Raw genomic sequence first — 24,807 nt, forward strand, 5'->3', positions numbered from 1 at the left:
CCTGGGAGTCAATCAACATATTAGAGCTGATATTTAAGGCTGTAGGACTGGTTGAGATCATCAAACGAATGAGCACTGTGTAGGTAGAAAAGAGAAGAGACCTGACACTGGAACTCGGGGATACTCCAGCATTTACAAGTCAGGGAGGAGAGGAAGAGTCAGCAAAGAAGACTCAAGGGGGTACCTGAAAAGGTATCAGAAAAAACAGAGGAGTGCACGGTCCTGAAAACCAGGTAAAAAATATATTTCAAGGGAGGGGAAGAGATGAACTGTGTCAAATACTTCTGGAAGATCCGGTAAGATGAGGTCTGAGAAATGACATTGGATTTAGCATGGAGGTCACTGGTGGCCTTGACAAGAGTTGTGAACACTTATCTCCTTTGGGTTGGGTTTAAGAAAGAATGAAGGGAGATCAATTGAAGTCAATAACTATAAACAATTCTTTCCACTATAAACAATTGAAGTCAGTAAGTACCCCCTTATCCATGGTTTCACTTTCCGTGGCTTCTGTTACCTGCCACGGTCAGCCATGGTTGGAAAATATTAAATGGAAAATTTCAGAAATAAACAGTTTATAAGTTTTAAAGTGCCCGCCACTCTGAATAGTATGATAAAATCTCACACCATCCCACCGTGTCCTGCCTGGGACGTGAATCATTGCTCTGTCCAGCATATCCCACCTGTTAGTCACTTGGTAGCTGCCTGTTATCAGATGGACTGTCATAGTATCTTAGTGCCTGTGTTCAGGTAACTCTTATTTTACTTAATAATGGCCCCAAAGCGCAAGAGTAGTGATGCTGGCAATTCAGATACGCCAAAGAGAAGCCCTAATGTGCTTCCTTTAAGTGAAAAGGTGAAAGTTCTTGACTTAATAAGGAAAGAAAAAAAAAATAGTAATATGCTGAGGTTGCTGAGATCTATGGTGAGAATGAATCTTCTATCTGCGAAATTGTGAAGAAGGAAAAAGAAATTCGTGCTAGTTTTGCTATCACATCTCAAACTGCAAAAGTTATGGACACAGTGCATGATAAGTGCTTAGTTAAGATAGAAAAGGCATTAAATTTGTGGGTGGAAGACAGAACAGAAAACAGAGTTCAGTATACTGGGGATCTTGGAACATACCACCCTCAGGTCAGGTCCATAAAGGAAAGGAGAAAAATGAAGTGGAATCAAGAAAGTGTGTTTTTTGTTTTGTTTCCAGATAAGAGTAATAATGCCACATTTGTTTGCTGATTAGGCTAATCTAGTAGAGAGGAAAGAATTGGTGATGCCAGAGAGGGCAGAATTGCTGAAACTTGTTTTTGAGTAGGCTAGAGGGTGTGGGATCCAGGGCGCAAATGGAAGGGTTGTTGGCTTTAGCTAAGAGCATGGACAATTCATTCATTGGAACAAAGGAGCCTTTTTTTTTTTTTTTCAGTCTTTATTCAACTTGTCATCTCTAAGGCATTTGCTGCTTTTGACCACTCCCTCTGATTCCTATCCATTTCAGTCAAGGGATTCACAGGATTGGTACTCTTTCCTAAACCTAGTTTTCATATTTTACTGAAATAAGAATGTGCAAGAGTTAGTAACTTAAAAATTGATGGCACAGTTGAAATGAAGAATGACAGTGAAAGAAAAGACATTGTAAGACATCCAAAATGATTGAAATATTTGAAAAACAAAGCTGCCAAGATCAAACTGGATCTCTAATGGCAACTCTTCAGAGAACATAATTAGCATTGAGTTAATAACTTCTCCTATCTACCCTTTTTCACAGGACCTCAAAAATGTAGGAGCCTCCTAGTTATAATACTCTATTTTTTATAGAAGTGTTCAGAAAAATAAAATTTCTGTCCTTTCAAGGACAGTCTGAACCTGCTTTCATTCTTTTCTCAGTCCACTGTAATCTGGTTTTTATTCCCATAACTCCACTAAAACTGTACTCCCTTGAAGTACAGGGAGTACAGCTGAAGTCCTTCAGATCTTCAGATTTAGCAGATACTTTTTAGCCTATCTTATGTGACATCTGCAACTTTTTGCCTGTGTAATAACCCCTTCTCAAAAGTCTTCCTGCCTTGGCCTCTGTAACAGTATTCTCTCCTAGATTTCTTAACGTCCTCCTTAGTCTTTCCCAGCCCGTCTAACACTTGCTTCTAAAATATTGTTCCAACAGAGTTCTATCCTGATTTTTCTTCTCACTGTCTTTCTGGAGAATATCTAGCACTTCCCATTATTTCCATGAGCTGATGCCTCCCAAAATATCTCCTGCCTTTTCTTCACTTCTGTTCTCTCAGGGCATGTTTCCAGTTGTCGGTGGGACAGCCCCACCTAATTATGCCATGAGTGTTTCAAACTTAGCATTTTCTCATCTGTCTTTCTTACACACACACACACACACACACACACACACACACACACACACACACATTCCAGTTGTTACATTGATTAATAGTACATTATCACCCAATCTAGAAACCTCAGAATTGCCTTTGACTCTTCTTTTTCCCTCACTATTTATATTCGATCTATCATTCTACCTATTAATTATCTCTTAGCTTTCTCTCCCCTATTCTCCTGTTTGCCCTTGTCTCCCCCTTAGTCTATTGCAGTAGCCTCCTGAAGAGTTGCCCTTTCTCCTATTAATACCCTGTTCTTTCTACCTGTAATAATGTTGTTTACCTGATGAATGCCTCTTCAACTTTTAAGACCTCCTCTGTAAAATCTTTCTTAACATTCTCTCCATACATATAAAATTCCTCATCCCCTCTACTGTACCTTTATGGCACATTTTACAGACCTCTGTTTCAGTACTTACATTGCATTGTAAGTATTTTCTGTAACCCTATGGAGTATACATTCTTCCAGAATAATGACTGAATATTACTCTCTTGTACATCTTCCTCCACCTTCCCCACTACCTGCCCCAAACCCCAAACTCCCTAGCGCATGGTGTTACTTTTATTTCCATTCCTTTATCTAAATGCCATAGGGTATAACTTAGTCTAAGATCCAATCGTCATCTGTACCTTCTCGTGTCCACTTTTCAGAAGGATGAGATCTGGTTTGCTGACTCATCTGGAACAGAATGATAGGAACAGAAAATGTATATCTCTGATTTATTAACATTTATACCTGAACTTACTGAACTTGATAATATTGTTCTTAGATGATCTCATTGTCAATAAACACTATAATCCAAGGAGTAGCCTATGGAATGTACCATAAGAGATACTTCTTATGCCCTTAAAGAACGCTCTCTTTTGTGATAGGGGGGCAAATTTCCTCTTCAACTCCCATTCCTGTTCTTTTCCATTAATAGTATTTTCCTTTTATTACATGAAAAAGAGATACATGAAACTAGCATATAAAAGTTGCATGCTCAGAACTAAAATGTAAAGTCTACGTTGAGGAGAGAGGTAATTTGTGGGGGAAAGATTATAGTTGTTTTTAGTAGGAGATTTCTTCATGGAACTGACCTGATCCAATCAAGCACTGAAACCTTTTTCAAAATGCTCTATAATTGCTATGGAGACATTGTTTACATTTATACAGAATGAGGTGGGGGAATTAATTCAAGGGCTGGCATGTGATTTTGCTGGCAGTGAAATTTGTCTTGAACCTTGGTAAGTAGGAGTTTTTGATGCTGTTGATACTGAACTTTTCCACTCTGCCTATCATTCTTCAGGATAACCCACCCAGAGGTTCCATATAGTAGTGGAGCCTCATCATCCACAAATAATCCAGAATTTGTTGAGGATCTCTCCCAAGGTCAGTTGCTTCAGAATGAGTCTTCAAATACAGCAGAAGGCAATGAACAGAGGCACGAAGATGAGGTAAGCTGAAGCATCTCTTCCTGTTACTGGTCTCTGAGGCTTCTGAAGAAGCAGTCAGCAAGGGAGTTGACCGAGGTGTTCATCCTCTGGCCTCCTTACATTCTGCAGAATATTCTGTTTTATATTTCTTGTTTCACATAGAACCATATTAATGGTTTTAATGATACAGAGACAAGTAGACTCTTCTTTTTCCCCTACCTAGAAAATTTATACCTGCATCAGATTAGACGCTCAACAAATGCTTACTGAATGAGTTGCATGATTTAATTAAATAAGTAATTAGGGCTTCCCTGGTGGTGCAGTGGTTAAGAATCCGCCTGCCAATGCAGGGGACATGGGTTCGAGCCCTGCTCTGAGAAGATCCCACATGCTGCAACTAAGCCCGTGAGCCACGGGCTATCTAACTACTGAGTCTGTGCTCTAGAGCCTGCGAGCCACAACCACTGAGCCCGCGCACCTAGAGCCCGTGCTCTGCAACAAGAGAAGCCTGTGCACCGCAACAAAGAGTAGCCCCCACTCGCCACAACTAGAGAAAGCCCACATGCAGCAGTGAAGACCCAACACAGCCAAAAATAAATAAATAAAATAAATAAATTTTTTTTTAAAGTAATTAACGAGGAGTCCACATGCCCTTACTCAAGACCACACTCTGCTCACCAAACCCTGCAGCATGGAGTCATATGTGCCCAAAGGGTTCACACGACTTACCAAGTCATTCATTGTCCCATAGGGGGCATCTTTTTCTAATTCACACAAAGGTTCTGTATGGACCTGGGCCATCATTCCCTTGTTGGACTTTCAGTGTTCCTCACAAATGACTGATTACATTGTCTATGTTTTAAGGTACTCTTTTTTTGTTTTTAGCTATAAAAGAGTACCACCATTGACTTTTGTCTTTGTTCTTATTTTGAAAGAGCTTATTCTTTTTATGTTGGCATTCTTAAAGATTATGACGAATGCTTAAGGCTTCTTAAACATCTTAAATCCGTAGTAGCTTTAATGTTAAATGTTACTAGGTTTACAAAACAAAACCAAAAAGAAAAACAAAAAAACTGATACCAAATACACCATTTGCCCAATGCTGAATTATTGTACCATTTTATATATATTTGGAGGAGTGCAGTATGGTAATTAATATTTAGATATTTTTGTCCCATTTGGCTTATCTTTCTCTTCTCTGAAATAAAAATGCTTATATCCATAAAACTTTATTAACTGATAGGCTATGTGTATTTGTAAAATTATGAAGTAAAAGTACCTTGCATCCTGTTTAAAAGGACAAAGAAAAAGGCTGTGGTAAAACAATAGTGGTACTTCAGTCCTTTAAACTTTTTGGGGGGCGATATTGTCTTTTGATTTAGCTAATAACATATAAAGACCTCTGCCTTTATAAAATAAACATCTTAAGAAATAAACCAGCAAGCCAAAGAACTAGTATTCATTTTGGATATATTATAGTTGCTGAAATTTTTCTAAGTCTTAGATATTAATTTTAAAATCTATGGTGCTATCTGCTGTCGGAAATAAACTGGTCTTTGAATGATATCAATGAGAAACACCCTTCATGAATGATTTTAATCCTAGTACTACAACTTGTCTCCTCTTCTTTTGCCCAGTGCTTGTGACAGCATCTTGTTCTGATCTACTGTAGCAATGTCTGCTTCCCTGGCACAGTGCTGTATATGTGCTGCATTTCTCATTTAGAATATTCCCCTGTCAGGAGTCAGGATTTGTTAAGTGAATATGAAGGCCAGAGCTTATGTGATCATGGTACCCCTCATTCTTATCTGTTGGGATTAGTACTAAAATAGCCCCTTAGTGTAACATTGTGTAGCATGGTACATAAAAAGGTCTGCAGGTGAACCATCTGGGGTCCCTTCTTGAAAACTGCATTGCAGCCATTTGTACCTATAACAGGTTTGGAGAGCTTTGAATATCCAGGGCCTTAATGGTAGCAAAATGCAATTATTAATCCTGTTTTGTTTGTTGATGTTGATTATTGTGTTATTTGGGGAAATTTTTGTTGTTGTAATTTGGTTTGGGGTTTTTTATTTTTTCTTGTTTTGTAGCAAAGAAGTAAACGAGGAGGTTGGTCCAAAGGAAGAAAGAGGAAGAAACCTCTTCGAGACAGCAATGCACCTAAATCCCCCCTTACAGGATATGTTCGGTTCATGAACGAGCGTCGAGAACAGCTTCGAGCAAAAAGACCAGAAGTCCCATTTCCAGAAATTACAAGGATGTTAGGCAATGAATGGAGTAAACTTCCTCCAGAGGAAAAACAGGTAATTGTTCCTATTCCTGATCCTTTGCTTGGTTTTGATTATATCTCAAAAATAACTTTTGTCAGAAAAGCAAAGAGAATGGACTGTTGATTCTCCAAGTTTGTCATGGGCCTAGGAGACCAGAATAGCAGGGTCCTTCATAGCTCTTTTCTCCACAGTGGTTTTTATACTCTTTCAGGGTCTGCTGCAGGGACGTGAGCAGGAGGGACTCTAGGATCCCCCCCAAACCAAAGCAGCTCCACTTTTATTTGCTTTATATGCTGAGAGTTCATATAAGATTTTTGTAAAAAGTAGTTCAATATTAAGAAATCTATCAGCATGGTTTATTCTGCCGAGTTAAGTGAAAAGTCATGAGTTAAATGAGAAAAGGTCTTTTGATAAAATTCTGATATTCACATAAGAATTTTGTTTAAGAAAAAGATGTTACTGCTTTAATAAACTTTTTAAACTGGAGTTCTGGCAAATTTAACCTACTATGAAAAATAAAGCAAGAACTATTTGAATTCTCTTTCCTCCAAGACAGAAACTAACCTTATTGCCAAACTGAAACAAATCCATTTGTTAGATTTGAGAGGAATTAAAGACAAGTTAGCCACGAACTGGTTGAAATGCCACAAAATTGTTGGGATTGTAGGGATTGTCGGAGGGGTTGAAAGTTCCCAGCATTTTCAGTATCTGATATATGTCTATATTTCTCTTATGTCTTACACTCCTTAAAAAGAATTCCAAACAAACTAAAACCAAATTGAAAAATACTCTTGGGAATTAACTGAATTCAAAAAATTTCAAAGAGATCAGATTGAGTTGCAACTTGAAGCTCTGTGTTTGTGGTAGCAAGCTAATAGAAAACAGAGTATATCATCCATTGTTTTAGCTCTAATGTATAAATGGATTATGAGCTGTACATAGTAGTTATTCTTTTCTCTTTAATTTTTTTATTTCAAAATTAATACACGCTCATCGTTTAAAATTTTTTCAGACAATACAGAAGTATATAAGGAAAAACGCAAAAGTCATTTCCAGGGATAACAAACAGTGATAACTAACTAGTTAGGCAGGGCAAGGGTTTTCATGTTTGTTTTTGTTCTTAAATTTTTATTTGAAAATAATGTACAATTTCAAATGTACAAAAAGTAAAAAAAGTACAAAAAGTTACAAACATAGAATAATACAAAGAACACCCAAATACCCTTACCCAGATTGACCTGTCATTAACACATTTTCTCTTTTCGCACATGCGCTCATACTCTCCTGGGCAAGTTTGGGCATGTGGTTTCTCTTCTCTCTCTCTCTCTCTCTCTCTCTCTCTCTCACACACACACACACACACACACACACACACACACACACACACAATTTTTTTCTGAATTATTTGATATAAGTTACATACATCATAGCCCTTTACCCTTAAATATTTCAGTGTGAATTTCCTAAGAATAGACATGTTCTCTCACTTAACCACAGTTTAGTTAACAACCTCATAATTTTGTATTAACACAATACTTTTATCTAACTTGCCATCTATATTCCAGTTTTGTCAGTTGACCTCTAACATCATTCCTCTGTAACATTTTCCCCCTCCAGTTCAGATTCCAGTCCAGGGGTCAGGCTCTGAGTTTAGTAGTCAAATTTCTAGATTCCTTTAATCCGGGATATTTCCACAGCCTTTCTTTGTCTTTTATGACATTGATATTTTTTAGGAATACCGTCTCTCCCTCTTCCTCCCCCTTCTTTTCGTTTACTTTCAACAGAACATTCCTCATTTTATATTTGTCTGATGTTTCCTCATGATTAGATTGAGGTTATGCATTCTTGGTCAGAATACTGCATAGGTGGACGTTGGTCCTTCTCAGGGTATCGCATATGCAGGCACACAATGTCTTTTATTCCTCATTCCTCGTTCCTTTTATTCGTAATGTTAATTTTGCTCACTCACTGAAGTTTTTTACTCTCCCTTGTAATTAATAAGTAGTCTGTGCAGAGACATTTTAAGAACATTCAAATAGTCTGTTCCATATCAAAATTTCCCCCTAGATTTAGCATTCATTAATAACTTTTGCCTGATCTAATATTTACCATGATGGTTGCAAAATGATGATTTTCCAACTCTAGCACTCCCTCCACATTTGCCAGTTGCCCTTCAGCATTCTAATCTAAGCAAGAGCCCTCTTCCTCCCTCCATTTATGTATCTGTTTGTTATTTATTTACAATTGGCTTAGGCATATGAATTTCTTTTTTTCCCAATGGTTTATAAATTATTACTATACTTGAGTATTTTGATACTTAAGTTGTTCCAGATTTGGCCATTTGACCCCTACATCTGGCTCTTGTGTAGGACAAGGCTTTTAACATAATTTCTAACTCGTTTGTGTTTATTTAGAAGAGTATTTTTATACTTTATTTCTTAAACCTAACGATGAATGAAAAGTACAAGGCATTAAACAAAATTATCCTAGTAGATCAATGAACTTTGTTTAAATAATTAATAGCACAAAGCATGTAGATACAGGCTGTCTCATAGTAGTCCATTTTAGGTCCATAGGGTGAGGTCATTCTTTTTTATGTTCCTTGTATCTCCACTCTTCTGCCTCTTAAAGGCCAATTGATGTATGAGATCATCTCCTCAGAGTGGGTTGGGGATAAAGAAACAAAGTAATATTCCATCCTTTCCCCTGGGAAGATTAAGTGTGCCTATGTGGTGTTCAGTCTTCTTGAGGACTCTAGGGCCATGTGTAGTTCTATCTATAGGATTAGTAGAAGAACTATAATCTTCTTGTGAATTTTTTATGAGAATGACCTCAATAGAAGTTGTCTTCAATAAGTTAAGAAAGGCAGTAGTCTAAAAAGTTAGAATTACCTATTTCTTTTATAACTAAGAGATATTTTATTCTATTCACATGACTTTTTTTTTTTAATTCTCAAAGCTTATCCCACTTGTACTTTTCTTTCCATGTGCTAATTATCCTTTGCTTTCTTCAAAGAGTTCATTGGTATTTTATGTCAGTAAGACCTATTTCTTGAAAATAATTCCATATTTCTTCCCCAGCGCTACCTTGATGAAGCAGACAGAGATAAGGAGCGTTACATGAAGGAGCTGGAGCAGTATCAGAAGACTGAGGCCTACAAGGTTTTCAGTAGGAAAACCCAGGACCGTCAGAAAGGCAAATCTCATAGGCAAGGTATCAGAACCAGAACCAAATGTATTTGTAGTTTGTTTTGCATGATGGAGTGTCACAAAGCCAAGTATTAGAGTGAGAATATAAAAGATATATTTCTATCATTTCTCTATTATACTACATTCACTTACAAGCATCATCTTGGAATTTTATTAAAATCACATTGCTCTCATTTAGAAATTTCAGTTGGGTTTCCATATCCAGTATCAACAATTTGGCTTGTGCTCCAAGACCCTTTTAGTTGTCTGTGCTTTTTCTTCTATTTCCAATTTAGTCATTTCTCTACCTCTAAACAAATCTGTCTGCTACACTACATAACCACCTTGCTGTAACACCTCTAAGCCTTTCATGTGATCATTTCTCCCAGCTTCCAGTGATCAATCATCCTTTTAATTCACTCATTCATGTATGCGTGTATTCAAAAAATGTATTGAACACCTCCTATTACATATCAGGATCTCATCTAGGCATTAAGGATGCAAAGGTAAACAAGATACAGAAGATCCCAGTCTTCATGGATCTTTTGTTTTCCGTTAAACTTGTTCATCACACTCTTAAAATATTGCTAAAAGTTCCCCTTCTTCAGGAAACACTGCCAAAGAAAGAAGCCCCACTCATAATAGCTTGTCATTCCTGAGCTATTGCGTCTTCTCCACATTTGGGCATCTTGCCTGCTAAACTGTAATGTTCTGCAAACATCCTTTGGCATGTATTTCCTGTCCACTCTCCCACCCTGTTCTCCTCAAAGGTAAGAACTGTGTCTGCTGTTTCTCTTGTGTCTAACTGTGTAACCTGTAAGATGGGGTTCCCTTTAACTTTTGTTGACTGATTAATAAAGCTATCAGAGAAAATATGATATGTTTTGAGAGCCCACATATACCAGCAGTTTTTGTAGCTTAGCATAGTCATTTCCTTAGGTTTTGTTATTTTGTTTTGTTTTTCAGCTTAATGTTCTTATTCTATCATATTTTTAGATGCAGCCCGACAGGCTACTCATGATCATGAGGTAATTAACTTTCTCTCTACATAGCGTGCGTGCGTGTGTGTGTGTGTGTGTGTGTGTGTGTGTGATATATGTATATAATAATGATGCTATTTGAAATGCTATTGGACTGTTTTTTAATGAATGGCAGAGTATTTCCTATCCTGTAATTAGGATTGGGTTAGTTGCCTTTAGCTCAAGGACTCTTAGCATATGGCAGACACTTATGTCATGAGTCTGCCCTTGAATTAAAGCCCCTAACTCTAGTCCTTTCTTATGGTCCAAGAATTTTATTGGCTTTAAATGCTGAAGATGGCTGGAATTTGGAGTGAGGTATAGAAATGAGGACCAACTAAAAGCTATACCTTGACCATAGTTTATCATCATCAGATACTATATTCTGACTCTCAAAAAGTTGTTATTTAGGGAATCCAGCATTTAGTTAAAGTGAACTATTCAACTTACAGCATCTACAGACCACAAGTGACATTATCTTGATTACTATGCCTACTTTCCTCACTGGTGCATATTTGTTTACTGGCCTTTTCCCCTCCATTGGTTCAGTCTCAGCAATAGGATTTAGACCTGTGTTCCTGTATAGGACTGAGGCCTGTGTGTGTTGGCTCTGCTGCATAGAGAGCTTTAAATATATATGTAGCCTATGATTAATATATGGTTCTAAGAAAATAAAATTTGTGGTAATTTCATGCATGAAAATGCTCAATGACTCCTCATTGCTTACCAAATCACATTCAAACTCAGCAATCAGGGTTTTCTGTAATTAAGCCCCTATTTCCCTTTCCAAATACCTTAACTCCCATATTTCCCATATATATCTTATGTACTTAAAAACCTTTAATACTCACTGTCCTCCAGGTGCCCCATCCTTTTCTGCCTCATGCCTGTGCTCATATTCTTCCTTTCACGAGAATACTTTCTTTCCCTCACTCATTTTTTCTGTTACCCTCTCCCATCATCCAATTTTGCCTCTAAATTCTAGTCATCCACCAAACCCTATTTCAAGTTCTATTTCCTCCTTCAAGCTTTTCCTGTTTCCTCCAACTTCTTTTAAACCTCACAGCTCTCTATATTACTCTTACGCACTTAGCTGATCTGGCTAAGGTGCCAAAGTTACTCAAGTGCTTCTGTTATTAACACGCTTGGATTATAATCTCTTTGAAGGCATGCATGGTCTAGTTCCATATTGTACCCATCCCATCTAGCATGATGCCCTTGCATGGAAGAGTTCTTCCATAAATACTTATTTGTTTCTATACAAAACCCATTTGTTGAAATAACAGTGGATATTTACACAAAAAGAATTTTCTGATATACTCTTTTGCATGTATTGGGTTTTTTACTAAATCAAGGAAATCATTTCTTCAAAATAATAATGTATTTATCTTGGAGTTGTAGTTCTCATACCTAATTTGATATTGGTGACCTTCAAAACATAGAGAATACTTTTAGATTCACAAGTCAAATAGATTTATTACCATGCATGAATTAGAAAGTGAGAAGCATAGTAAATATTAGCATTTTATTATTCATATAAATCCTATATAAATGTAGTTATATATGACATCTCTGTTTCAATTAGGATGAAATCTTATTTTTTTTTTGCTTGAGAAACTGTATGTACACTATATATTTTAAATCATAATTGAATAGTGTTGCAAGCTTTCCATATTGCCAAATACTTATATAATTACTTATTTCTCCTTCCTTTGTGTGCCCAACCCACCAATATCATTAAATTACCAAACTTCCTTTTTTCCCTATTAAGCATCCTTTATAGCTTCTCTGTCCTTAATGGTTACAAAAGAGAGTATGAACAGTAATCTAAAATATTAGAGCTCACATTTTCTAGTCAATGACTGACTCCTTTCATCACTATGGATTTTACTGCCCAAACCATATGTGGCATTTTTGCTTCTCATAAAGTTAACAGTTGCCATCAGAAAAGATTTAGTAGACTTAGTCATAGAAGCTGCTGCTACTGATTTGAGAAATGAAGGTTTTTTTAAATACATTATTTAGTATGATATGAATTTCTATGATATATGAAAAGGAATAAGTCTCTGTGTGATTCCCCTGTTTCAGGATTAGACTCATGTGAAACACAGAAAAGGAGGGAGTAGGTGGAGAGCCAGCAGTAATTTCTCAAATGTGTGTACAGTAAGGTCTATAAATCTGTTGTATGCCCACATCAGGATAAAGCTCTCTTAGTAAGGTTGTTGACCCAATTAGTGCCCCCCACTTTATCAGTTTTTATTGAATAATATCTTACTAAACTAGGTAATTTCAAAAGAGTTGCAATTAAAAAAAAACCTCTTTGACAATTGTTAAACATATTTACACATAACCTCTTAGAGTATAATAAGAGTTAAGAAAAATAAGAAAACACTACAAGTGGAAAACAAAAGGAGCCACAGAAGCCCCCATGGAAAGGAGGAACTGAATCAGACCTTAAAGATGACCCAGGTTTTGTGGGGCACTTCAGATATATTTATATTCATATATATATATATATATGTAAAATGGCTTGAGCAGAGTTATGAGGAAGTTAATAAAAGAGCAAGTACCTTGCAAAGTGCCTAAAACATCACAGTTTCTAAAAACATGCTTATTTCCCTTTACTTATCCTATTAGGAATAAAATGGCAAATGCCATAAAATAGCCTTCGGGCTCACTTCAAAACTACTAAGACCTCAGAAATCCTCTCGACTGACCCCCTCATTTTGCCGGTGAGGAAAATGACTTGCCTGAGACAGGAAAGAACTTCCCAGAGTCACTTATTGAATTAATTAGAGGTAGAATTGTGACTGAAAGCCAGGCCTCTGTAGCCCCATCTTATTTAGCAGTCCTGGCAGCACCTGCCACGTTATATGGAATAAACAGCGTTGCAAGTTAAAATGGGCCAGGTTGCCTGCGATGTCAGCAAAATTTGTTGCCACTTGAGACAGAAACAATTTGATTTGTGTGTATGTAGTAAAGAAACCTATTGTATTCCCTAATGGAACTTAGATTCCTAAGACATTGTTGCCAAGGCAGTTACTGGAGAGCATATTAGAGCCAAAGAAATGCTGACCTGAAAGCCATTCAAGCCATTCTGCATAGCAGTGGGGCACTTAAGCCTGGTACACAATATTAAGAGCATTCCTTAAGGTAAAGGGCACTTGAGAGAAGCATATCACTCTCTATGAATTTCTGGCCCTGAGCCTAGATCACAGCAAAATAGTTTCAGTTCAAAAGGCCTCTGTTCTCTTACCCTCCACTCAATATATAGAATGAAAACCAAAGTGAAGAGTATTCTTGCTCCTCTCAAATCAAGAGCCAGCCTGCTAGACCCAGGAGTCAGCTAGTGTTACTCTCAAGAAAGTGTCTAAATCTCATGTGAGGACTAAGATAGAAACAATAATTTTGTTTCTCCTTTAATTTATGGGAAATGACAAAATGACACTCAGCCTGAACAAATTAGACCCTTTCAATGAAGAGGTAATGAAATCCTTATGATTTTAATCCCTTGAGTGACCCTTGGAGCAGCTTAAGTATATCTGAGCCCCCAAGAGGATCCTCTCCAATGCCAAGTAATGTACTCAGTAATGGAAGAGTGCTGATGGGTTTTATGACCACTCTTCAGTTAAGTAGAATTCTCTGTTGCCTCTCAGAGACTGAACAGTTTCATTTAATTGCTTTGGTGTTTCTTTCTTTGCACTCTAAGAATCTATACCAAAAGGCAGTGTGTTAATGCACCTATGTGGTGCTGTCCTCTGCCCTTATGTAGTTAGCCTGGTTTGGTTTGGACTGCTTTGGCAGGGAAAAGAGCAGAATTACCCATCTGAGCAGAATCTAGGCCTTGGAGAGGGCTCTCGGTACCATGGTAATGGAAGCCAAGCATCCCCACCTACCCATCTGACTGGCAGATATTCAGACCTATGGCTAGGTAAACTGATCTCATATAAGCCTGTGCAGTTAACTAAGAGACTGAACAAGACGGGATGATAAAATCATAAGGCCTTACCCTAAGTCATTTATGGACTTATGCTTATATCTGTTATGTCTTGTATAGTAACAGAGTTAAAGAATATGGTAAGCCAGCAGCGTAGAGAGAAAGTCACTGAGAAATATGCCTAAGATGCCTTCTGGAACCAGCCTTTCTTGTCCATACATTAGTTCTCTTTGAAATCCACCAAGAGCTGGCCTAAGATGCCTTCTGGAACCAGCCTTTCTTTTCCATACATTAGTTCTCTTTGAAATCCACCAAGAGCTGGCTAGAGGTAGAGCTTTGCATGTTGAAACTGGGGCTTTCAGTGGTAATCTTGTTGTTTGTTTTTAAATTGTTCTGAAAAACTTCACTTTCTTTCTTTAAGAGGTAAAAGATAGGGTAAAAATTAAGTGCTGTGAAAGTATCTTCAGGTAAATACATTGTTTTTCAGACTTCCATCTTAGACGTCTCTCTTGATCAGATGCCATTGGCAGGCAGCTTACACAGCACAGCCCTGACCCCTAAGGAGGCAGACACCAGTATGAAAACAGGATCTTGGCTGTCAGAATTCCCTCATAGGCTGTTAAGTGTTTAACCTTTCTACTGGGCCCCAAATCATATTTGTGTTCAAAGATAAAAGACTAGTGGTGGCAAAAGTAGGAAAGATACATTCTATCTCTGGCATTAAATGTGTTTCTATAGGAATGATTTCTAGATTTTTTAAACTGTTCTTTATGTTATAAAGGTTTTGGAATCTTCAGATTTCACTATCAATTTCTTCAGTACTCATTTCCCACTGTTCTCTTTACCATCTTATATTATGCAAGATTTTAAATACTGCCAAGACACTTATAATTTATGTTCTTAATGCTTTCAACTTCAAATTCATTGTAGAAACTGCAGACAAAGCATTTTGAAATATTGACTTTATTCACAAGGATCATTGTGGAATATATTTTGCAGTGGTTTTGTGAGACTTTTATTTTTAATGGCTTATTGGTGAATTCATTTTAGGTTGATTATTCTTTTCTATCTCACATAATCCTTGGGATTTTCATACTTAGAGCCCAGTTATTTCTGGATTTTTGGTTTTGTTTGTTTGTTTTTCCTGTGTCTGAAGAAAGTCTAAAAGATCCCCAACTATAGGCTGCCCTTGTAAATAAGTAGAAGTAAAAGTAGAAATCCCAGTGGAATACCATTATTATTACTCATGGCTGGCAGATGTCTGCTTAAAATTCTTATTGTCCACTCTGCAAATTTAGATTGCATAATCCTATCTCAGAGAACACTTTATGTATATAAAGTGTATATACATAAATGTATATAAATGTATATACATGTATATAAAGTGCTTTATGTATATAAAGTGCTTTATGTATATAAAGCACTTAATGTATAAAAAGCACTTTATGTATATAACCAACAGAAAAAAAACCTAGAAATTCTCTTTCTATATTCCTACCTCAACCACTTTCTCCACTGTATACTGTTGACTATTCAAAGCACAGAGCTAAGAAATGGTTTCCAAAATCTCCATTAGGGAAGTTTATGTAGGTTTGTTTTAAGGTTTCTCATTGCACAGCAGTTGTCACCTGAGAGATCTGAATATTTGACCTCCTTGAGCTCTATGAAAGTTTGGTTCCAAAGAAAAGGTGAATACATTTTCCTCACAGCCCCACCTAGACTGATTCCTGCTCATCCTACTATTTCTTTAAGGAAAACATGACCATTGTGCCTTTAGGCACTACTGTTTAATTTAGCTTCTGTTTAAGAATTAACTATTTTGTTACTCTTGATTCACAGAAAGAAGCAGAGGTAAAGGAACGGTCTGTTTTTGACATCCCTATATTTACAGAGGAATTCCTGAACCACAGCAAAGGTGATTACCAAAGGATCGTTTTGTGTTACTCAGGTCTATGACAGGGGATTTAGTTGTCGGGAGGAATTCATTGCTGAAAAGCAACGGTAGTGATATTCCAGACCCTGGGACTGGTCTGGAAGAAGAAAACTGCTTCCATTTCACTCTGTATTAAAAGCAGCTACTCAGAGACCCGTGGAGGACAGCTGAGCCAGTGTTGTCAAAGCTGCTTTAGTCTCTGGATCAGAGGAAATAAATATACATCACTAATTCAATTGCTTTCAGGCTCTTAGCCTAGAACCCTTTGTACAAATGAAAGCTTACATGGATGTCCAAAATATAAAATAAATATGAGTAAAGCTGATCCCACTGCAGTAAAGATGTGGACCCACAGCTGTGCTTGCCCAGTCTCCCAGGATCCCCCTGTGGAACCCCTCAGGCTTATCATTGCACAGCTTTAAAAAATCAAACAAACAAACAAATACTGGGAATTACAGCTGTTCCTTACAATCTTAAGTATAGAATATGACCAGCTTTAAGAATTAAAATAACTCTGGGGAGCCAGGCGTTTTACTGCTGAAATTGCTATCTGGAAGGCCATAATGAGAATAGGGACATGAGGAGGGGTAGCTAATTAGAGACAGCTAAGCAGGACTTCCTGTAAGAGTCATCGGGACTCCTCAGAGAGGCTGGTATTACCTGTGTTTTGTCGGGGTTTTGTCCTCAGCTCGGGAGGCAGAGCTCCGTCAGCTTCGAAAATCCAACATGGAGTTTGAGGAAAGGAACGCAGCCCTGCAAAAGCACGTGGAGAGCATGCGCACAGCGGTGGAGAAGCTGGAGGTGGACGTGATCCAGGAGCGGAGCCGCAACACCGTCTTACAGCAGCACCTGGAGACCCTGCGGCAGGTGTTGACAAGCAGCTTCGCCAGCATGCCCTTGCCTGGTAATGTCATCCCTAGCTGAGCCCTGTAAAGTGGCAGGGGTTGGGGGAGGTGCTGTTCATGTTGGTACTGGTGTGGTGAGGCTGAAGTCTCACCTCCAGAGGAAAATCAGTAAACTCAGGGGTCTTTTCCTCAGGTTTCTGTGGGCCATGTAATAGAATCTCAGTATTGGTTAAAATCATCCAGAATTTCAGGCTCTCTGCTCAGTTAAATTTTTCTTCAGTTGTATTTTCATACAGTCTACTTTCTATTAAGCTTAATTTGATATTCTGAACAGTGGAAACTGTAATATTAAAGTCCTGAGTGGAGCACTTTTCTTTTTTTGTTTTCTAAATTGTGGTGTAATTGACATATAACATTGTGTTAGTTTCAGGTGTACGACGTAATGATTCACTATCTGTATACACTGTGAAATGATCACCACAATCTAGTACCATGCATCACCATACAGTTACCAAAAAAATTTTTTCTTGTGATGAGAACTTTTAAGATATACTTTCTTGGCAACTGTCAAACATGTAGTACAATATTATTGACTACAGTCACCATGCTGTACATTACATCCCCATGACTTAATTTATAACTAGAAGTTTTTATTTCTTGATCCCCTCCCCCAACTCACCCATCCCCCCCAGAGCATTTTTCTGATGTATATTTTCTTGCTTTGTAATATTGTCTTAATGGGAAGGAAAAGGAAAATAAATACTAGTATTTCTTTTTTTCTTTTTTTTTTGCGGTACGCGGGCCTCTCACCGCTGCGGCCTCTCCCGCCGCAGAGCACAGGCTCCGGACGCGCAGGCCCAGCGGCCATGGCGCACGGGCCCAGCCGCTCCACGGCACGTGGGATCCTCCCGGACCGGGGCACAAACCCGTGTCCCCCGCATCAGCAGGCGGACTCTCAACCACTGCGCCACCAGGGAAACCCATAGTATTTCTTATATACTCTTTCATTTTGAAAATAGTTACAGCAGAGCTGGGAGAGTCTTTAACCTTTTGTGCTATGCAACTACACCTATATACTGCACAGCAATTATATAGCCCATCTGTTTATTTAGAGTATGTGGATTAATTTCATTTCTTTGAGGTCTAAAAGTCTCTCCTCTGAAAATAAAATCTTCTCTATGGAGCAGACCACATTAGAGTCAAGTTTCTTTTGCTGTGGAATCACTGATCTGTGTTATGGTTGAACTGAATGGGAGGATTTTCTTACTTTCTCTTCTTATCTCACTTAAGGAAGTGGAGAGACACCTACAGTGGACACTATCGACTCCTATATGAACAGACTGCACAGTATTATTTTAGCTAATCCCCAAGACAATGAAAACTTCATAGCTACAGTTCGAGAAGTTGTGAACAGGCTTGATCGTTAGGGAATGGTGAGTGCTCACTGACATGATTCGTACGTGCCAGCGTGTCATCAAAAATAAGATGGCATTAGACTTTATCAATACTAGTAAAACCCTGGAATTACATTGAATAAGTGAGTTGGAGACTTGATTAAGATTCCTGTTGCATGGTTGCTAAATGTAGTGTTGGAAAACTGAATCAAGATAGTTTTTCTTCATGCATGCCTCCACATGGCTTAATGGAAAGAGCGTGATTTTTGTGGTTGGACCTCAGTTCTAGCTTTGTCACTTATGAGCTGTATTCTCAGGTATTAGTTTCCCAAAGAGCTTTGAAGGGTGAGTGAGAAATTTAGAGAAAACAACCCTCCAAACAACACATAGAACAAAATAAATATAACTTAATTGCTAAGCTTCCTTTCCCCTGTAAAGTTAATGATAATTTACAATAGTCAGTGAGACATTGTATGTGTACAAGACTCTATAAGTAAGAAGCTTTTCATTTATCACTCAATATCAGAGTAACTGTAGTATGTTAAATGTTAATGTGGACTAACCTTACAGTGAAACAGTTAATGCCTTGATTAAATATATTAAAAAATAAAAGAACTCTCAATAAGTACAAAGAGAGAAAAGAGAAAATAAGCTTTTTAAAAACATATTCAACAAATGACTAGTAGTATGTGTTGCATCCTTTTAGAAGAGAAAAAAGTACATTTCCCAAAGGGATCTGCTTATATAAACTTTGTGGTACTAATGGTCAGTCATCAGGTATCATCACTCAAATTCCTGTAGAGATAGGGTACCCTTTAGTATGTCATTCCACAAAATTGACAGCCCTTTGGTCTGTCAGTTAAATTGTTCCATACCTGCAGACATATAAACTGTGTGGAAATCTTGGGGTTGGACCATACAATGAGTGGCCATATATGAATACTAAAACAAGAGTGGATAGCAGGATATGCTCCTTAGAATGGCTGGTCATGGGCTTGGATCCTTATTTATTTGTCTTGCAGGTACATGAGCACACTCATATACATACTAACATTCTAACATGGTCTGGACCTTGAGCAACATGTGCAAGAATAAATAAAACCCATGATTCTTTATCCAGTGAGGCCACATCTGGCAGCATAGACAAAAGCAGTAGTCTTTATCCTTCTTGTCCAAGCCCTCAAATAGTAACTGTATAAGGCAATTTATTATACTTTAGCCTCAGCCGTGCTCTGATGGGGAAAGGATTACTGTCCTTCTAGTGAGTAGCCAGATGGAACAGACCATACTTCTAAGAGATGGCTGGACTCCCTGCAGAATAAAGAAATGGCATTACTGCTGCTGTATGTGAAGGGAACAGCTTGTAAATCTAGGCTTGGGATTTTTAGGAGCTCGTCATCTTTCTCATTTTCACACAGTGTTTTCAATTAACACTCTTGTAGGCTTGAAAAGAGAGAGCTGGGAGAAACAGTGTGGAGGATTGTGAAAGAACACAGTAATTGATAACGTGGTGTCTCCTCACATAGGTATAGGACAGTTATTGCAAGTTCTGAGCCAAAAATGGTTTTCCATTTTGAGCATTTGGCCAGTAAGACTCTCCTAAAGCTTTATCTATCTTAAGGATATAAACTGTAGTATCTGCTTTCCGAGGTGTCTTTGAAAACCTAGAATGTGATGATTATTCTTGATTTTAACCTACAAATATTTTGCTCTTGAAAGAAACAGTACCTGAAAATGTGAACCATTTTATTACCGCAGATTCTTACAATCTAGCCATATAAACATAACTAAGAATGGATAGTTCTCCGTACCCTCTGAAACTGTCAAATGAAACAATTATAAAGACTGTGATTAACACTAGCTTGCCCTCATTATACAAATATGTACAGACAGCTAGGCCTGATGTCCCCAGCATTCATGGTGCAATTAATTACTCTGACATGAGCTTGGCAAAGGTTTCTTCCATTGTCAGGACCCAGTGAGTGAAGGAAGCTAATGGTCTACAGCTTTAGAGGAGCATATTAGAGCTGGAAGGGGTGTTTAGAAATCCCATTATTTTACATATGAAGAAACTGAGTCCCAAAGAGGCAGAATCTCTTGCCTGAAAATACCTGAGTATGTGGGTGCAGAATCCAGAACTAGAACACATGTATCTAAACTCAGTGGGGTTTCTAAAACGTTGATACAAGGAGGTAGGGATGGGTGTAAGGGGAAAGCACTAAAAAAAATCTTAGAATGAGAGCATTAAGATAAATGGGAGGTAATTAGGAAAAAATTACAATCCAGCAATTATAATGTTATAAAATTTTGGTCAGCCATTTTATAATTATTTTTATAGTTATACAATGGAAGAATTACCCCAGCTGTCATCTTTCTTTGTGGCTGACTTGTACTTAGAAAAAGTGGAGCTGGGAGGAAGTCATGGGGGTGATTTCATATTGACAGATGACTACTGTATATAAACTATCAAAAGCCATATGTTGCTTGATTTCAGTTGAACCAAGTGATAAATATTTGCCTGTTTGAGGATTGGAAAAATATATATATATGTGATTGCCTTTTTATCAATGTAAAAATGTATTCATCTTATGCACACAGTACATCCCTATCCATGCAGAGGGCCTTAGATTTATACTTGAAGAAAATTGGTTTTGATTGACCAGGACTAAAGTAAAGTACTAATTTTTCATCATCAGATTTGTCCCTGATACTTGCTTTTCTGTGTTCGGCTGGCAATTTTCCAACCTCCCCATTGTGGCTGAGCTGGAGCAGGGCCACATTTTTCATTGAAATGTTGTCTAAAATGCCTCAGTGAGGTTGGTTGCTTGCAGCTTTATGAGTTCTTTAGTTTACATACACCCTGCTACTCACCGTAACCCTTTTTTTTTTTTTTGGCCACGTAGCACTGGGTGTTTATTCTGCATAATAATAATAATAAACAACACTGTGAGCATTTACACATGCCGGCACATCCTAAGTACTTTACGTGTGCTGGCTCATTGACTCCTTGCCACAACTCCATGAAGTTTTTCTTTTTTCCATTTAATTTAATTTTATTTTTTTATTAATTTTAACTGGAGTACAGTTGCTTTACAATGTTGTGTTAGTTTCTGCTGTACAGCAAAGTGAATCAGCCATAGTATACACATATCCCCTCTTTTTTGGATTTCCTTCCCATTTAGGTCACCCCAGAGCACTGAGTAGAGCTCCCTGTGCTCTACAGTCGGTTCTCATTAGTCATCTACTTTATACATAGTATCAAGAGTGTATATATGTCGATCCCAATCTCCCAGTTCCTCCCACACCCCCCTCCCCCTTGGTATCCATATGTTTGTTCTCTACGTCTGTGTCTCTATTTCTGCTTTGTAAATAAGAACATCTATACCATTCTTCTAGGTTCCACGTACCTTAACCCTTTTGAAAATAGAGCAAGGCATTATTTTAACCCATAGCCCTAACCCTTTCTGATCTGTGCTTACGTTTTGGTATCCTTTTTTTTTTTCTCCCAATTCTACAGGTCTTAGAGCTCCAAGATGTTCTGTAAGTGGTTTTACTTGTTTGGAATGAGAAGCCATCCATGGAAATTTGAATTGAGTGGAGGCAGAGAGGGAGGTACAGATTACTCTGCTTGTGAAGGAACTGTCAGTTGAGTTAAATGCCTTCACCCCAGGAAGCCATATGAGGGAGCAACAAAAGGAACATGTATGTGAACTTCCTATGGAATCGTCTTCGTGAAGCTTTGACCGTGTACAGCCACTCTCCCGAGTCTTCGGTTTCCTATCATTTCTATTTCTGTTGAAGTGGGTCTGCATATATTCTGCTGACCAGGTGCCCCTGAGACTGGCATCTTCTGCAGCAGAAAGGAAGCCTTCTTATTGTTCTGCTTCATTCAGATTGGACTCTTTTATCAGTGGCTCTGTGGTTTTATCAGTGGTTTTCCTACCTAGCTGTCACTTTTTCTTAATGCTTTTGGGGGTTATTTTTTTATTTCCTTCACCCCCACCAAGCTAGACATCTCCACTTTCTGACCTCTTGGCTTTGTTGCTCAGCAGGGTTCTGAAGGAGAGTTTCTCTCATTGGACAGGCCCAGTCTTCTCCCATCATTGTCCTGCTGTGACTCCAAAGAAAGGAGCTTCTTGTTGACAGTGTCCTGTGGAGTGAGGCTGTGTTTCGTATCCCACACAGCGCTCAGGGTGCCAGCCCTCGTGGAGGCTTTGTGGTTGCTGCCCTGAAGGAGAATGCTCTTTCCTTCCTCCTTGGTACTGCCTGCTGTTTTCTGAGCATTGCTCGTGCACATACCCTGCGTCCCAGCCCCAGCAAGGCTCTTCTGTTCCCATCTGTTGGCAGTGACTTGTGGAATATTTTTGCTGAGGAAAAGGTCATTGGTAAACAGGACAGAACGAGAAAAGTCATTTCTCATTTGGTATTGAAAAAAATCCTAAAGTTTATCATAAGTGAAAACAGAGAGAATCCCTGTCTGCTTGAGGTGTACCGATTCATGGATACGGATGGGTGGAAATGCCATTCAGAATAGCCTCCAGCTGATGGAGAAGGACACGGGGGAATTCTCATGTCCTTTGTCTTCCTTCTGTAATCATAACTGCAGAGTCTGTGTCAAAAGGACAGGCTTCCCTTCCTTCTCCCTGCTTAATTAGTAAGTGATTTTTTTTTTTTTTTTAAACACCAAAAGGGAAGAAGGGTTTCTGTTTCTCACCTCAGGGTTTGGTTTTGTTGTGTTGTGTTTGGATGCTCTGGAGCACGAGGCTGATGGTTGCAGCTGAGATCTTTGGAGCCAAAGCAGGGCTCCTGAGCCCATTGTCTAGGCACCACACCACCGAAGGCGGGTGGAAGTGTGGCCCCCTCACAATATGCTCACAGGCCAGGGTGCAAGCCAGAAACCCCCGTCATGTTGCTGCCTCATCCTGTCTTCTCAGCATCTCCTCCCCTGATTTCTTTCTTAACCCAAAGGAAAAAAAACAACAAAAAAAAACCTTTTTGAAAATTCCGATATGAATACACATCAAATTTCCATGTACCAAAGCCCATGTATCACCACTTGGCAGGCTTTTAGAATAAGAGCCCATCATTATCTATCTCTGTAAACCTAGCCAGCTCACCTGCTCTTCTCTATTTTCCTGTTTTCCTTCTCTTACCTGCCATTCCTCTGACTTCTTTCAGACTCCCTGCCTGCTAAGTCCAAGCTGGAATGCACTGTCTGTGGCAGGACATCCAAGCCGGTTCTGGAAGTTTGTGTCTGCCTTCTGCCAAATACTTTCTCTCCTTTCTTCCTCCTACTCTCTGTTTCTCCTTTGTGTCAGTTTTGCACAGCGTTCTTAGCAGTGCCGTAGACCAGGAAAGGCTGTAAGCTGGTCCAAAGATCGTCGTTCTCCTGAGTCTAGCTAGGATACCTGACATTGACTTGAGACATCTGCATATTTAGGAAAGCATGAGATCTCGAGAAAGCCTACAGTCTGAAATCATTTTCACAAAATAACAGCCTGCTTTTGACATGCTGGCTGGCCCTGCTAGCAGCGACACACCTGACTCACTGGTGGCTGGGATTCAGCTGCCACAAAACAAGCAGGTCTGCGTCACCTCCTCTCTCCTCTGTGCCCAGCCAGGAGGTACTAAATGAGGTCACAGGCTAACATGATACCTAATTCACATTTCCCAGTAAACTTGTAGATGTTATTGCACTTACATGTTCTTCTCAAGAAATAAGTTGTTGCCTATTCAGTGTTACAGATTTCTTTCTTTTTATTGAAACACAAGGAGCAGCTGAGGAAAATGAGACAAAGTGTTTTATTTCTGACAAAATAAAATTTTAGAAAAAAATGTGTGTACATGTGTTTGAAACTGTTGAAATGCCAAGTTTTCTGTACAAGTGTTTTTGTAATTAAACTTTTAGATTTTCTTTGTTTTTTAAGAAGTCGATATGCTTGCTTGACATTTGCCTCATTAAAACTTTTCTGTGTTGAATCCACCCGATTCAATTTTTACCTGCATTGCCTTTTCATCGTAAAGACTTTGTCAACTCTACATTAATCATCAAGTCTGTTATGCTTTTAAAGCAGTAACACATTCATTTTACTAATTGCTTATTCAAAATGTGTCCTAGCCTGTTTGAGAATTCGGCTCTCTTAATGTATGTTGTAAGAATACAATGAGTTATAATTCATTTTAATGTAGCAGTAGTATTCTGGAGGCAACTTGAAAGTCTGATGTTCTTAAAGTCAGTGACTTCAGTCCCCTTGATAGGAGACTTTTGACTTCCTTTTGACTGAAGAGATAAATTGTCCTTAAATGCTTGCTTTTAAAAATAACCACTACTTCACCAATCAGAATCATTTTTAAAGGAAATTTGTCACCTACTTCCACCCTGCTTTTAAAATCCTAGGGGTGAGCTCACCTGGCTTCCAAACCCTGC

The 24,807-nt window shown here is 38.4% G+C and overlaps 1 protein-coding gene across 2 annotated transcripts in view; it reads left to right on the forward strand.

The window, feature by feature from the left end:
• HMG20A (high mobility group 20A) overlaps positions 1–24,446 on the forward strand; it is a 69,729-nt gene extending 45,283 nt beyond the window's left edge. The window contains exons 3-10 of one of the 2 annotated variants that reach the window (XM_060005565.1): positions 3,668–3,815; positions 5,885–6,097; positions 9,145–9,277; positions 10,249–10,280; positions 16,048–16,123; positions 16,830–17,045; positions 18,277–18,419; positions 21,898–24,446. In XM_060005565.1, coding sequence (XP_059861548.1) covers positions 3,668–3,815; positions 5,885–6,097; positions 9,145–9,277; positions 10,249–10,280; positions 16,048–16,123; positions 16,830–17,045; positions 18,277–18,413 — 955 coding nt within the window. In that variant the 3' untranslated portion in view covers positions 18,414–18,419; positions 21,898–24,446. The remainder of the gene's footprint in view (positions 1–3,667; positions 3,816–5,884; positions 6,098–9,144; positions 9,278–10,248; positions 10,281–16,047; positions 16,124–16,829; positions 17,046–18,276; positions 18,420–21,897) is intronic. The other variant, XM_060005564.1, reaches the window with a different exon arrangement.
• The last annotated feature ends 361 nt before the right edge of the window (positions 24,447–24,807 follow it).

This window comes from Delphinus delphis, chromosome 2 (assembly GCF_949987515.2).
Source record: "Delphinus delphis chromosome 2, mDelDel1.2, whole genome shotgun sequence".
In the NCBI taxonomy this organism is placed as follows: Eukaryota; Metazoa; Chordata; class Mammalia; order Artiodactyla; family Delphinidae; genus Delphinus; species Delphinus delphis.